Consider the following 16,062-nt stretch of genomic DNA (forward strand, 5'->3'; position numbering starts at 1 on the left):
GACTGGATGCTTTAGACTACAAGTAAGAGAAAAGTCAGCTCAGAAAGAAAATTGATCTCACATGGCGATGAGGCTGGACATAGCTGGGCTCCAGGCTGGGCATGGCCAGGCTCTGGTTCTTCTTTCCTGTGTTCCATTGGCTTTTTCCTCCTTCATCCTTAGGCTTGGTATGTCTTCTGAAAATATTACAGTATCTGGAGGAAGAAAAGAGGCCACTCACCTGGGATGCCTTTTGTATCCCTGCCCCACACCTCCACCCCAGCCATTAAATTTCCCCTTCTGTCTCATTGACTGGGTCTGGTCAGATGCCTGATCCCAGACCAATCCCTGGCAAGTGAACTAGGAGAACATGGTAGGTTTCAGACCAGTTATTTGGGTTGAAATGAATGCTGGCAAGTAAACCACAATAAACATTGCCCAAACCAAGCCAGTCAATGCCATTTCTTTGAATGCTATATTTCTTATTTTCTAGGTTACATGTTCTTTTGAGAAAATTTAGGAAATATAAAAATGTATGAAGAAGAAAACAAAATCACCTATAATATTACCATTCAGCCAGTACAGTTGTTAACATTTTGGCACGTTCTCTCATCTTTTAATATCTGTCTCCGTTTCTTTTAGCCCCACCTGCTATCCCCCTAGATTGACTCATGCTCCTATTGCCTAAACCACACTGATCAGATGGAAGAGGAAATGAGCTGCTCTCACACTGATGGGCCCCAAGCACTGACCTGTAGCTTGGAAAGTGCTTGTGAGAAGCAGAGGCAGCAGAGGGCAAGGGAGGCTCCCGTGCCTGCAAGCTCACAGACCCGCTTTCAGGTGGCAAAGCACGTCATCTTTGCCTCCTTAATCTTCTGTTTTCTCATGTGAAGGTTGTGGAGCTGGTCACATTTTATTTAGTGGGTTTACAGAGTGGAGTATTCCAGAATGCCTTTATTTTATTTGTTTATTTTTATGCAGTACTAAAGATTGACCCAGTGCCTCACACATGCTAGGCAAGCACTCTGCAACTGAGCTACAGCCCCAGCCTCCTGTCCGTTCTTAACAGCTCCGGCATTCTAAGCCTCCAGTATTTTCCTCAAGGAAATACTTAGGTCTTTCTCATTTCTATATTTCAAATAACATACTGTTGCTTTAGACGTAAGCCTTCTGAGTAGAGTCGCAAGTCTCAAATTGCCCAGGACAAAGACGGCAGGTTCACGTCTGTGACTGACACGTGCCAGAGTTGCAGGGCTGGTTCTGACCTGTAATTACCAAACTCCTCTGTGATCTGCGGTGCGAAGTTAATTTCCAGTCCCACCTTCAAATCCATCTCGGGCCTGGTCACTCATGAGTATGTTTATGGGTTTATTTGCCTTCTCCCTGGTGAGCGGCATGCTGGCTGTATTGGCGTCCTCTGATATTCTTCAGTGACAGAGACACCCACCTCAAGATTTCACCACTCACCACAGATGGCAATACATGAGCCAGCTCAGGGCCACAAATGACTGTTGTTCCATCTGCCCACAGTGGAAAGTCATGCTTTTGACCTAATTTTCCCAAAATGTTTGTAGATAATAGCAAGAAAGTAAACTCTATTATTAGCATTTATGGGGGAAGTCTTGGGGTCTTTCTTGATTCCTTTCTGCCTCTAAATCACCACCAACGTACAGTGTAATTAAAAACACTGTACTTGCTATGCACACACACCTTCAAAATTAAGTCTCCCAATTCTGTCCCCAAACATGCACATTCTAATGAAACCTGTTGCCCACAAGTCCTTCTTCTAAGGTCGATATTCTAGAGTGAGCCTGGAGGAAGCTCCTTGAGATTTCCTGCCCTGCTTGAGGATTCCTGAGCACTTTATTCATCTAAGGGCATCAGAAGAAAAGAGGAAGCAGGATCTGTTTGTAAGGCTTATTGTTTTGTTCAAAAAAAGTGTTTAATGCCCTGGTACTCTTCTGACAGTCACTACTGAGAACCTCAAATAGTGTTTATGTGAATAGTGTTTGGGGGCCACTTTCACTTCTCTTATACTTGGTGCCTTGTGGACAGTTGGTTATTATTGAGGAAACTGTGTTGAATTTTATGAACCACCCAGCTATGTTTTCCTGTCTTCCATCTTCCATTAATTGCTTTTTAGCAATCAGAGCAGAAATAGGGAAAATTAGAGATTGATGTCTGGTCTTTGATTCTTTGGTCTACTTAGCTATGCATTTTACAGAATCACCTGTTGCAAAAGTTTCTGCTTGTAAAAATATGTGATGGGAAAAGGGAAGACCTTGCCCAAATGTGGTTGGAGGGTAACTGATGAATTTCTAAAAACCATATTTTCCTTTAGTTTATTATTTGGATAATTAATATTTCTTAATCATTATGTTATATATAACATTTGGATTATTCTCTTGGTTTCTAACTAAGTTTTGGATCATCTCCTGTAATTTACTGGATGTCCTATACTTGAGGTAATAATAATAATAATAATAACAACAACAACAACAACGACAATGAAAATTCTCCTTCTTCTCCTCCTCTTCCTCTTCCTCCTCCTCCTTCTTTAAATGGAGCCCTTCTCTCATTAGTAAAGTTTTGGATATCTTGCATGAAAATGTAAAAATGCTTGATCTCTAATTAACATTTTTTGGCCTGCAGGTAAGAGCCACTTTGGAAAAAGTAAGGAAGCGGATGTATGGAGACTATGATGAGATGAGACAGAAGATTCGCCAGCTCACTCAGGAGTTGTCAGTAAGTCCATATCTCAGGACATGGCTGTTTTAAGGAATGGTAGAACTTGGATACTTCCTCTCAGCAGCTGGTTCCCAAAGATTCTTGAGTATACAGTATGTGTGCATGTGTGTGTGTGTTTTAGTGAATAGAACCACATTTTAAATGAACTGAGGGAGTTTTATCACAAATTGGACTTTATTATTTAAAGGAAACTTTTGTGGCAAGGATAATCTTCTTCATATTTGAAGCATTTTCACCAAAGTCTATTCCTAATATTCCTAAAAGTTTATTATACAGATAAACTCTCACATATGTGAGAAATGACTTATGGATGAACTTATTTATTGCAGCATTGCTTGTAATAGTAAAATGACTGGAAACCTAAATGTCCATCAAGAAGAGGAAAGTAAATTTTGTTATATGTCTCCAAAAGAAGCCATTCAGCTGTAAAAGAAAAAAAGGAGTACCTAAGTCCTTTGAAAAAAGATAGGGAAAGACTTCAAGAATGAAAAGAAAAATGTAGAAAAATCTGCATAACAAAATATCCTGTTTTACATAACACAGGAAGAAAGAATAAAAACATCAGGATTATTTTGTATACACAAAATACAAAAGTGACTAAAAGATAAAAGTGACTAAAAAAAAGTGACACACAAAAGTAACTAAAAGATAATCCAGAAAGTGATTATTTACAGTGGCTCCTAACTGGAGGGCAGAGGAGGGCATGGGGGTAACCTGGCGAATGTGACAAGACTGAAAGGGGCATTTTTTTCAGTGTGTGCCTTTTACACTTTTTAAATGTTTGCACCATGCTAACGTATAACCTATTCAAAAATTTAAGAAAATAAGCTCCCTGTAGTTGAACCAGGCTAATGCTTGTGGGATTTAGAGTGTTTGTTATTAATCATCCCAAAGATAGGAGTCTGTGTGCACATGTGACATCCCTTCTGTGAGAGTCAACATCTGCAGGAAAGAGGGCAGTTGCTACAGCTGTGCCTGAGTTTAGTACATGGCTGGGCTGTGGGGTTTCCTGCTCACGCAGGCCTTCTGGCCTTGATTATAGGTGTGGGGCTATGTAAACATACCCATTGGCCCATTTTTCAGTGACCTGGAGGAGGGGATGTGTGACATTCTCACCTAATTATGGAAATTGAGCCTGTCAACCCCTGACAGACACTAATGACTATCCTCAAAGCTGAAGGATTGAATTTGTAATAGAAATATAAATAAGACCTGCCCATTGCTTCCCATCATCATCTCTTGCACATCCTCTTTTTCTCATTCTAGAACTGTCCCAGGAACCCCACCTCTCTGCCCACGGTGTCTTCACTGTCCATACTACATACTGCAGCCAGATTAGGATCGCTAAATTATTATCTTATAAACATGCCCCTGGACAAGAGCATGCCCATGCTCAAGTCCTGGTTTCCTGTTTCAACCCTCCCTCTCCCACCAGCAGGGTGAACCTCCTGCTCTGCTATGCCAGACTGTTTCCTATGACCCCCAGTCACATGAGGCCTACCCCTGAGTCTCGATGAGAACTCCTGCCCCTAGTCCTACTGCCTGCTTGCCTCTCTACCCAGCCCGTGGTAAGGTCTAGCTCAAGACTGGCCTCCGATGAAACTTCCTCAAACTCATTAAACACACACACCCAACTGAGACAGCAGCAAAACAACCCTTACGAATTGGGTGAGCCCAAAATGTGTTCTGTCAGTGGTGAGGAGAAAGGGCAAGATGGTAGGAGTCATTCCAACTGGGTTCTCCTTCTAGGTCTGGAGTTTCTGAGCCGTTTAACTATAAGCAACTCACTTAATGCCCCTCCTCTATTCTGCTTCTTCCCCTAAAGGGCAGTGTCTAACTTCTGCAGGTACCAGGAGGCCTCAGTGAGGCTGTAGGTGGATGTGTACCTACCGCCCAAAGGAGAAGTAGTCCTGCATTTCTACTCTCGGGGTTTCGCCAGTGTTGACCTTTCATCTACAGCTTTACTGTAGATATTGTTGAAGCGGATGTGGCTATTCTCAGAAGAAAGTTCCAGCCTCACTGAAGATGGCTGTGGGTGTGTCTGGATTGGTTTTGAGTGACTGTCTTTTCCATCTGTCCAGGTTTCCCATGCTCAAAAGGACTATCTAGAGAGTCACATCCAGACCCAGTCATCAGCCCTGGATAGTTTTAATGCTATGAACTCAGCTTTGGCCTCGGACTCCATTGGCCTGCAGGTATTCATCTGCTCCCTGCTACATGGCTTGTTCTTGCTATAGGGCAGTTGAGTTTAATAGGGGGTCCTGTTCTTTTGTGGTGAAGTCACAGAAAGCCTGGAGCTCATGATTCAGAGTCCTCTAAGCATAACCACTGTAAAAACTGTGTCAGGGAGTTGCCTAAGCAAGTTGAAGGAAATTTTTCCAAGCTGAGACCCTAACCCTTTGTTTTACCCTCATTAAAATGGGGCTTTGGTTTCTGAGTTCAGTGCTGGCGATGTTATTTGCTCCATCAGATAACTGACTGAGTAGTCCTCGGTGTCTGTGCTAGACACAAAACATCAACGACCTTCTCCCATTGCCCTTGTAGCTCAGGAAATTCTACCCAATCATAGAGAAGACAGACTTAGCCAAAGACAGTCTATACTTTCATGACAAGTAGCTCCCAAGGGCTGATAAGCACATTTTCTAAATTTAGAAATTATTTTGCAATAGAGTCATGTGCATTCCAGAGAATGTCTTATACAGATACAGAAAGACCCAGTATCCTACATTTATTAATCATCCTCTTGATTAATTTGATTCCTTAGGAGCCAACCATTCAGTGCTTCCCATTCTTACTCTTCTAATAATGTTCTCCCCTACCTAACATGTAGGTTATTTTGAAGCTGTTCAAAACAAATCACTATATTCACTCAAAATAGCTTCCCTGAGCCTTACTTTCCAAAGACATAAACAGTGTTTTTTGCCCCTCCTTCAATTTCATTGGACTCTTATCTTTTTACACTCTTCTTTAAAGTTGCACAGACTATTTCAAATCCCTCCTGGTCCTCTATAAATAATTTAGTGGATAAGCAAACAGATTTTCATGTTGGGCTTCTCCACTTCCCTCCGGACCTGGTGTTCTCTAATAACAGCTCTATCAGAGTATGGCAGCAGTGTCAGCAGCAGCTGGCCGCTGTCCAGATGTGGGTCTGGGTGGGTCTTGTGTTTGGGTTTGTCTGGGATGCCCATTTCTGGCGGGGCCTTTGAGTCCCATGCTTTTCCTGGCTCTCTTTTGTGTATGCCAGTTTCCCCTGGCCCCAGGCCAAGTTCCACTTTGGCTCTGGTTTATTCAGGATCTTTTGTTTTCCCTTCCTCTTGTTACCAATGGGGCTTGCCAAGGCTCCCTTCCCTTCCCTCCTGGATGCCACCTCACCCAGCCCACCAGGAAGAGTTCAGATTTGGTTGGTGTCTGTACTTTGTTTCTGTTTTTTTTTTTTTTTTTTTTTTGCCAGAAAAAAGATTTTTTTCCAGGTGATTTTCAAACTCTTCTGATGTGCCCCCTGATCGACCTTCCAGAAAATGTACCCCAGAGGTCAGCTGTTAGAACAAATGCAGCCTTAACCCAGGGGCTCTGACTGACTCCTAGTTATTGTCCAGTCTCTCAATCCTGAACATTCAGAGGAGCTTTATAACTAATAGATTAAACCAATGCTTGAATCCTAAGGTTGTTGGCTTCTTCCACTTGTCATTATTATTGACAGGGAAACCAGACCCTTGATTTGATTTCATAGACTATCAGTGCTGTAAAGCACTGTTGAGAGGATATCTATCCCCCTTGTTCTATGGATGAATGGAGGCCAGCATAGAGAAATGATGTGAACAAGATGTCTAGCTAGTGGCAGAATAAAGATTAGAAGAATCCTGGTCTTCTGGTGTGCACTGTGAGATTTTTGTGGACACAAGCATAGTATCTGTAGAGCCAGAGGGTTTGGAGATGGGGGTTGGGCTAGGTACCTTCTAAAGCCCTTTGAAGCTCACAGGTTCTGTGAGTCCCTGCCTTCAAATGGCTGCAGTATTTCCTTTAATATCTAATTACCTCCATCAACAATTCTTTTTCCTGACTCAAGTAGGTTTTGGATGAGACACTTCCTATTATCCAAAGGAGGGCTGAGGAAATTTCAGAGGCTGATTACCTAACAAAGAGGACAGAAGTGTTGGAAATAGTCCAGCACCAATTTCTAAATCCCCTGAAGTTGTGGATAACTTAGGGAGGTGGCAGAAGGTGCCTGTAACCCAGTGTTCATTGGTGAGAATTCTGGAGCTTATGGAAGCCATTTCTCTCCAAGGAGGGTTAGCCAAGTAGAAACTGAATGAATAGTCACACTGTGAATTTGAACATTCTTGCCCCAGTGGGTGGCCTGAAACAATAATCACCAGACTCTTGACCCTTGCCAGACACCTAAGTCAGCAAACTCTTTTCCTTAGTACTTCTTTATCACCCTTCTCTGCCTAAGAGAGGAACGTGAAGCACTTGGGGCATGAGAGTCATGTCAGCCATGTTGTTAGCATCCTGGTGGGCAGTGATAGAAGTACTGAAGTGAGGGTCCTTTAGCAAATCCCATACAAAAATATATTAAAAAGATAGTGCACCACCATCAAGTGGGCTTTATCCCAGGGATGCAAGGTTGGTTTAACATTCGGAAATCAATAAATGTGATTCATCATATCAACAGACTTAAAGTAAAGAATCACATGATTATTTTGATAGATGCAGAAAAAGCATTTGATAAAATACAGCATCCCTTCATGCTCAAGACACTAGATTTCTCCATTCTGTAAAGCCTGTATTTTGTTTTCTAATTTCATTGTGGGAATATGGAAAATACAGAAAAAAAGAAGAAAATAGATATATTTACTTCTATCACATAGTGAAAATTATTATTTGGGGTTGGATTTACTAATGGAATTTTATTACTATTTTCAAACCTGTTTTTTTCCATGAGAAGTGACATATTATAAGCGTTTTTCCTTGGAAAGACTCTATTTTAATCCATTTCTATTCATCCTCAGCAGTGGCAAGTGGTGTTGGCAACAGCTGTGGGAGGTCATGGGGGAGATTAGCTGGTCAACCCGGCCATAGGACAACAACCACATGACCACCATGGGAGGCCCTTGGTCCCTCAAACACTAGGTCCCAGTGTGGTCTGAAAAAGGGATGTGGAGCACATGACCCTGGTCATGTTTTCTCACACCATTAGATCTGGTTTTGTTTTTATTTTCATCCAAATAGAAAACCCTTGTAGATGTTACTTTGGAAAATAGCAACATTAAGGATCAAATCAGAAATTTGCAGCAGACGTATGAAGCATCGATGGACAAGCTGCGGGAAAAGCAGAGGCAGTTAGAGGTGGCGCAAGTGGAGAACCAGCTGCTGAAATTGAAGGTAAAGTCCATGAGTCCACATGTCCTGCTAACCTTTCCCCTCTTCTCTCGCCTCCCATCTTCAACTCTTCCACTTCCTTTTCTCCATTCTCTTTTTGATTAAAATTTCTCCCCCTTGTGGGCAATCCCTTAGGATGAGGCTTGAACTAAAAAGGTTTGTTGCTGAAAAAAGTCTGAAATTATTGAATGAAGTCTTTTCCTGAGCACAGTAGCTTTATCTACCTATTTATTCCAAAAATACTTATCGAGTGTTTATTGTACACATTTGTCCTGTGTATTCTTGTTTGGAATGGCATATCACCAGACATGGAAGGACATCATTAGGTGGCTTGGCAGTCTTGCTGCTTCCAGAGTCCAAGCCTCCAAGTTCAGGCCTGTTTCAGACTGATACTTGTTTTTATGCTGACGGGGGAGTTCAAGAGGGTTTCCCTTGCCCCTTACTTTTCCTCTTATTTTATCTCCCAAATAAAAAGAAAAACAAGTTATAGGCACTCAGGGTCTTTTGCATGACCTGAATGTGGAGTGATCAGGCCTCAGGGACAGAGCCCTTTCCTGCAGTCTGTGTGCAGTGAACCAAGACTCTCAGCTAATGATAACCTCTGACTGGGAGTGTGCATTTGGTGGCTTCTTGATGCCAACAGTTGCTTAGCAATGAGAAGAGAGAATTAAAGGGCCTCAAGAGACTTGTCACATCTTTGGAATAAACATAACTTAACCTATGGAGGTTAAGACTCCTCCCTTATCCTGAGGGCAGCAGACTCAGCTCTCTTGAACAGTCAGTTACCTGGAAGGAGCACAGGAGCAAGCCCTCGGCAGCATGAGATTGACAACACAGAGTCTTGGAGGGAGGACCAGGCCCAGGCAGAAAAGAGGCCCCAGCTCCCCTAATTTCAGCCCCACCCACCCTCAGTACTACTGAGTTGTCTCATCTCCCAAGCCGGGCTCACTCAGGCCACTTAAAGTGCCCAACTTAGTGTCCCCACTATGTCAAAATACTGCCAAATGTAACATTTGGGAAAGCATGCATGTGGGGAAGGAGGAATCCATATTTCTTATTTTAAATTTAAATGAAGTCTGACCTAGAGACTGGCTTGGCCAGTGAAACCAATGGAATTGTGTTGAGAAGTTAAGTTTCTACCTTTTCATACATTTACACATGTAGATCACCTTTGTCCCAAACACCCTGAAAAAAATCAGTGTACAATGCCACTTTGGTTTGCGCCCTGCTCACTCCTCTTCCTCCTTCCTTCCCTCTCTGTCTGAGAGTTCCTTCTTCTTCCCTCTACTGAGAGCTCTGGGTGACCAGCTGGCTACCTCTGTGTGTCCATGCATGAGACATTCAGGGAAGGCTGCTGATGGCCCTGGGATCTGCCAAAGCTGCAGTTCTGAAATGAGCCTTTTGGCAGGTGGAATCTTCCCAAGAAGCCAATGCTGAGGTGATGAGAGAGATGACCAAGAAGCTGTACAGCCAGTATGAAGAGAGGCTGCATGAGGAGCAGCGGAAGCACAGCGCCGAGAAGGAGGCGCTTCTGGTGCGTAGTGCAGCGCCAAGTAATGAGGGACGTGAGGTGGAACAGGCTGGTTTCTTTTTACAGGGACAGTGGGCTGGAAGGTGGTAAGGGATTAGGGAATTTGTTGCTCAATCACTTCCCTCCTGTCTCTCTTCCTGCCTTCATTCACCCCCTTCCCTGCTCAGAATAGCCCCGGTCTCTGTCTCTAAATGCATGCGTTTCTCAGCTAACCATTTGGCAGCATCTCCTCTACCTGAAATTTCCTGCTTCCCCATCCTGGAGTCTACCTGGGCTCCCTAAACCCTCTGTAAAGTGCCACCCTCTCGATGCCTGGATCTCTTCCATTCATGCATCTAGAATTGTCCTCAGTCCTTGGGAAGCCACTTCATCCCTCTGCTCTCTGGGGTGGAATTCTATTATACCTGTCACAGAGTTGGGCTGTGTGTCTCACATTTTGCTTTCATAGGAGAGCATACATTCTTTGCAAAGGGACTACATATCTGCCTTGTCTGCTTCCTTAGAGCTTAATAAATGTGCCAGATGACGGACTGGGATTTTTTTCCCCTTAAGAGTGAGTTGGTGTGTTGCAGAGAAATATCTGGGAATTCTACATTCCAGTCCAGATCTGGCCCTAATTCCCTTTATGCTATTGGCAAATACAATGACATTCTGAGCGTCTGCTCAGTGTTACTTAAACCTTCTTGATGCCTTTGGTATATAAGTTTTCAAGGAGAAAAGGAGAAATAGTATTGAGACCCATTAGAAAACCACGTGATGTGTCTTAATCCAGAGGTGAGAACCAGAATCACAGAAAATGAGTTCATCATTTGTGACAGAATTAATTCCTGAGGTTTTTCTTTTAGAGGGAAATCATGGTTTAATAAGGCTAGAGCTGTTTGGACCACATTGAGTAGCCTGGGTAGTCCATGCCTATACTGAGGACAATATTATTTCTTTGCAGGAAGAAACCAATAGTTTTCTGAAAGCAATTGAAGAAGCCAATAAAAAAATGCAAGCAGCAGAGATCAGCCTGGAGGAGAAAGATCAGAGGATTGGGGAGCTGGACAGACTCATTGAGCGCATGGAAAAGGTACCAGACACAGTTGCCCACTTACCCAGCCACCACCGTATTTCCGCAGGTGCTGAAAATACAGAAGCCCTCAACACTGATTTCTCTCAGCCCTCCAGTTTGCAGTTTAAAAAACAAAAATGCTATAAAATAAAATATGAGGAAGTCCAATAGAGTTTGAATTTTTCCCTTAGTAACTTTGATCACTTAATTTCTATGCTTTTTAAAAAATATCATACATGAAATTCTTTACAAAAATTCCTTTTTTTTAGCAGCCCTGCTTTGCTGGTGCTCCAGATAGGCATGTAGTTTACCCATTGAGTAATCCAGCCCTATTGGGATGCTCAACCAACACCCCAATCCTGTTGTTTCTGGGGCATGTGTCTGGGGCATGTTGACTTTTCCCTGACACGCCTGGAACTAGGAGGAGCCGAGAAGGCCACATTCTCTGTGCATGTGGTAAACAGGCTGAGGGGAGGAGGTGGGGGCCTGGGAGGCAGGAGCACAGCTGAGATAATGAAGCCAGTTTAGAGAAAGGGAAGAGGCTGGAAACTGGACAAGTAGTGGAGAAGAGGGAAGAGTGGCAGGAGAGAGGAGAGATGACAGGAAGGAAGAGGAAGAATGGGTGACATTTAGCACCTGACCCTGACTTCTGGGGGCATGACCCAGGAGTTTAGGGCCAAAGGTGTGGCTTGTTTCTGGGAAAGGACTGACTCTTTAGGTGCCTATGGTTGCAAATAGAGATGACCTGTCAGGACTGACATTATTTGCACCCTGAAACTCACTCTGCATGATGAGAATCTCCAAACTGATGATGGAGGCTGGGAAATGACAATGAGCAAGGTCACGGTCCAGTCTTCCATGTACTTGAGAGGAGAGGTTCCCTTACATACCCCTTGGTGTCTGCAACATAACTCCTTTATGGCCCTCTGATAAGGCGGGTTCTGACAAGGGAACTACATTAAATTCAGTGCTGTGGAACTTCTGGGTTCGCTGAGATCTCCTTTAGAGTAAATATCCTAATTGGGAGTTATGCTCTCACCTCCACCCCTGGGAAACAGAATCCACCTGTACTTTGTTGCCTTTTGAGGACTAATATCAGTATTGGCTGAAAGTGGTCATGGTAGTAAAGACTTGACAATGGGGTTGCTTTCTACAACCTGGGTGAACTTCTCCCTTATCATCATTCTCCTACAAAGCAGCTGGTTAAGTCAAACATGGTCTCTAGAGAGCAGGCAGCATGGGGGAGCTGGCTTCGGCAGTGAAGCATCTTCCAGAAATCCTGCATTGTGTGGGTTTCGAGTCAGACAGACCCAGGGCTTGCACCTTGCCTCTCTTCCTAATTGTGTTTTCCAAACCCAGTTTCCTCTTCTGAAAATGCTGATTATGTTAGTTCTTATCCTAATGGCTTTTGTGAGATGTAAATGGGGAAAAAAGTCCATGCCAAATGCTAACTAAGCATGGTACCTGGCACATGGTAAAGGGCTGAAGAATTCATGAATTTATGACCCCAATTTTAATTTTGCTACAGTCTTGCTTAAGTCTCTGCCCTAGCAGTCAGCTTTCCCTTAGCAGGTGGTCTTCCGGGTACCCTTGGCTTTCTGCGGGTTTCTAGTTTGTGCCCACAGATTTCCAAGTGCAGCCCTTATGTGAGGCTAATGGGAGGGAAGGCCAGTGAGTGGGTGAGGCCAGCCCTCCTTGCCAGCACTAAGGGAACACAAAAGATTCCTCAGATTCTGTTGGCTTTTTCTTTAGTGGCTGAAAATTAATTGTCCTTTCTCTAAATCTTCCTGTCCATTTAGACTACAGAAATGTTTCCTTTATTTAGCTAAGATTAGACATACCCACTTATACTATCTCCCCTTCAGGGATAAATCTTTGAAAGCAGGCATCTGGCCAGATCTCTGTCCCATTCCATGTGAACAGTATGTCCACAGGCAGGAATGGTGGCAGTGTTCGTGTCCTGTTCTCCTCTACTTTTTGCATTTTGCTGGAGGATAAATCGTGTGCTTTTGAATGACTTCTGTACTTTATATGTCAGTTTCTGCTTCTCTCACTGAGTGTGATATTGGAAGCACCTTTGTTTCTAATCAGTGAAAATCTAAGGAAGATCTCTCCCAGGGACTCCTTGGGAATAGACAACATTCACAAGTGTAGACAAATTAAAGAAATCATTGTGCAGTGTACATTGAAGATTGGTTGTACCTCAGTGTTTAAAAATAGAATGTTCTGTAGTTAGGTCCTGTCCTATGGTGTGACCCTCTATGTGGGTATGTTTCCCATATGTGAAAGGTCTGTTTTCCTTACTTCAGGGCTGATGGCATAGCACACAGGCCAGACCTTACATGAATGTGTGTTTGCTGTGGAGCCTTGAAAACAATAACAAAGTCCTAGCAAAAGTCAGCCTTCCTTCATTATTCCAACATGCCCTGGCCAGGGTGGAAACTCCCAGCCCCACGCTGGCTTTCCCTTTGGTAATACTGCTTGCAGCTTCAGAAGGAGTGAGAGGTAAATTTTCAAAGATTTGTTTTTAATAACTTGGTGGAAAAGAGGTTTGAAATAATTGGTAGGAGTTTGTTGGAGAGAATTCCTGAGCCTAGAGATGAGGCACAGAAGTTCTTAGAAAAGGATTGAAAGTAAAATACTCTCCTCCCACTTAGTGAGCAGGACTTGATAAACTTCCACTTTAAGGGAAGTGTATCACATTGACATTGATAATGGATTTCTAGTGCAATTTCAGTGATGATGGGCACCATGTTTTTATTAACATTTTTCTACTTTCTTCAAAGAAATGATTGTCCAGATTCTTACTTTTTTAAGTTAAACTTTAAAATTTACATATATGTGATAAAGGATGCGTTTCTTATTATGTCTGTAACAAATTGCCACAAAGTTAGTAGCTTAACACAACACTAATTCTGGAGGTGAGAAGTCCTCAAATTGAGATGATGGCAGGGCTGCTCTCCTGTCAGAAGCTCTAGAGCATCCTTTTCCTTACCTTTTCTACCTTATGGAGGCTCCTGTATTCCTTGGCTTATGGTCCCTTCCTCCAGCTTCAGAGCCAGCGCTGTAGCATCTTCCAGCTTTTGTGAGTCTAACTCTAATGATTCCTTCCAATAAGGGACCAAAGATCCTTCACCACATCTACAAATTTCCCCTTTCTGTGTAAGACGACATGCTTACAGGACATGGACATCTTTGAGGGGCCCATTATTCTAACCACAGTGTGTTTTTTAGAACTGACCACACCTGTGTAAGCACCACCAGGTTAGAACATAGGACATCACCAGAACCCCAGAGCTACTAACTCAAAGCGTTGATTACCATTATTTAGAACTATAAATTTACATAAGACATCTGATCTTGGGCTAATGGAATACTTTTTAAAAAATCTTGAATGTGGTTTTATCCAGGGTACCGGTCACTAAATCCATAAATACTGCTGTAAATGCACATCATCAGATCTGACACCTTTGAACTTTGTTTGGACTCTGGGTGAGTGGTGTAAAGCCCAGGGGGACATCATACAGACTTGGACTCACTAAGGCTGGAATTGATTGACGTGCAAATTTTCTGTGTAGCTCCTGATCCATTGATTACAATATCTATTGATTTTAGGAACGGCATCAGCTGCAGCTCCAACTCCTGGAACATGAAACTGAAATGTCAGGGGAAATCACTGATTCTGACAAGGAAAGGTAAGGGGAAATGCCCTTTGTCATGCAGTAGATTTTGAAGGTGGGTACGTTGTTTTTGTGAGCCCATTTGATCCTGGTGTTTTCACACATGTGGTCATCACTTATTAGAAACTTACACAAGTGTGACACTGGGCTGAGAGTGTCCAGTGTGGAGCAGGTTGCCTTAGGCGCTTACAGCCACTTTCCCCTCCAAGGCTAGATGTCAGCACACTAGAGCACATCAAAGATGCCGCAAGTGCAAAAGTTCAGTCTATAAATGTTCTCCGGAGCCTCGAGCTCTGCAGGATGCACCTTGTTGATGAGAAAACTCATCAACTGTGACTAATACTGTTTGTCCTGGAAATTAATTTTAAAATACTTTTGTTTGTTTCTAAACCTTGACTTGCCCTTTGGCTATGAGCATATAAAACACTGGATACAGGAGTAGTTACTGTCCCTCTAGATATGAGAAGGCAGAGCCATGGCCCTCCCGAGGCTCTCCCATGAGGGAAACAGGGCTAGATGACTGGAGCACTTGGGGTGAGTTACTTAACTTCCCTGAGGCTCCTTACTTAGCTGTGAAATGGGAATTCTTTTTTTAAAGGAGGAAAGGGTGACCATGTTGACAGCATTGTCCCTTTCGTTGGGTCATATTAGGAGGGAACTTTAGGCCATACTTCCACCACATAGTATCTGTTGAAAAAAAAACACCTGTTTTCCTTCCTCTTTTGTAATTTTAGAGTTGTCAAGGTTATAGAAGTTTTTTTTTTTTTTTTTTTTTTTTTGTTTGTTTGTTTGTTTTAACTGAAGTACTATGGAGAGACCTGGCAGAGCTGAGAGGTAGAGACCACCAAACCTTTCCTCCAGTGTTCCATGCTGGAGGCCCCCAAAGCTAGAGTCATCTGTGGCTCCTTTGATTTCTGCAGAACAAGCAAAGTCAGAGAAGCATTTGTGCTGTTTTAAAACAAAAGTGTAAAATGCTCTGTGAACTGGATGATCAATCTTGTATTAACCCCCACTACTGTCTTTTCTTTATTTCTGGGTGCATCTTTCTATTCTGCCTCTGATATTCCCTTTCCTTTTCAGCTACCATACCTGTAAGCAGAGAAAAAAAATTCTCTTTCTTTCCCTGAAAAGTGTAGCAATAGGTTTTACACTGGATACAACTTGAAAGTGAGAACTTGGAAGAGTCCTGTCTTCCTTCTAGGGTGGGGTAGTCACCTAGGTTGCAGGCTGTAAGAAGAGCCGGTCTTGGAGTTTCTCTTGTGTTCTTGGTAGTATTTCTACAAAGTGGTGACCTCCTGTGCTGGTGTGGATGCATTGGTTTAGGACTCAGTTGCTTTTTCCCCCATGTTAGGTATCAACAGCTGGAGGAGGCATCAGCCAACCTGCGTGAGCGGATCAGACACCTAGATGACATGGTGCATTGCCAGCAGAAGAAAGTCAAGCAGATGGTTGAAGAGGTAAGCACCTGCGCAAGGCCTGGGGACCAGAAGTGCTTCCTGTGTGAGGAAACTTCAGCCAGAACAGATCTGGTTCTCAGCAGTTTCCTGTGGCTCCCACATGAACTTGCCCAGGCAGGGATTTTTTTCGTATGTCCAGTGTGAACTGATGATTATTCTTCTAACAGAGAGCATTCTCCAGACAAAGCATTGCAGTTAGAAAGGTGCAAAGGGAGTTTGTAAATGCACCCACTC

The 16,062-nt window shown here is 43.2% G+C and overlaps 1 protein-coding gene across 3 annotated transcripts in view; it reads left to right on the top strand.

Moving 5' to 3' along the window:
* Window positions 1-16,062, top strand: part of MYZAP (myocardial zonula adherens protein) — an 83,274-nt gene that overhangs the window by 23,778 nt on the left and 43,434 nt on the right. For all 3 annotated transcript variants that reach the window (XM_079125925.1, XM_079125926.1, XM_079125924.1), the window contains 7 exons: window positions 2,632-2,724; window positions 4,809-4,922; window positions 7,957-8,109; window positions 9,515-9,640; window positions 10,581-10,709; window positions 14,307-14,386; window positions 15,723-15,828. In XM_079125925.1, the coding sequence (XP_078982051.1) occupies window positions 2,632-2,724; window positions 4,809-4,922; window positions 7,957-8,109; window positions 9,515-9,640; window positions 10,581-10,709; window positions 14,307-14,386; window positions 15,723-15,828 (801 nt within the window). The remainder of the gene's footprint in view (window positions 1-2,631; window positions 2,725-4,808; window positions 4,923-7,956; window positions 8,110-9,514; window positions 9,641-10,580; window positions 10,710-14,306; window positions 14,387-15,722; window positions 15,829-16,062) is intronic.

Source organism: Sciurus vulgaris, assembly GCF_902686455.1.
Source record: "Sciurus vulgaris genome assembly, chromosome: 2".
Taxonomy (NCBI): domain Eukaryota; kingdom Metazoa; phylum Chordata; class Mammalia; order Rodentia; family Sciuridae; genus Sciurus; species Sciurus vulgaris.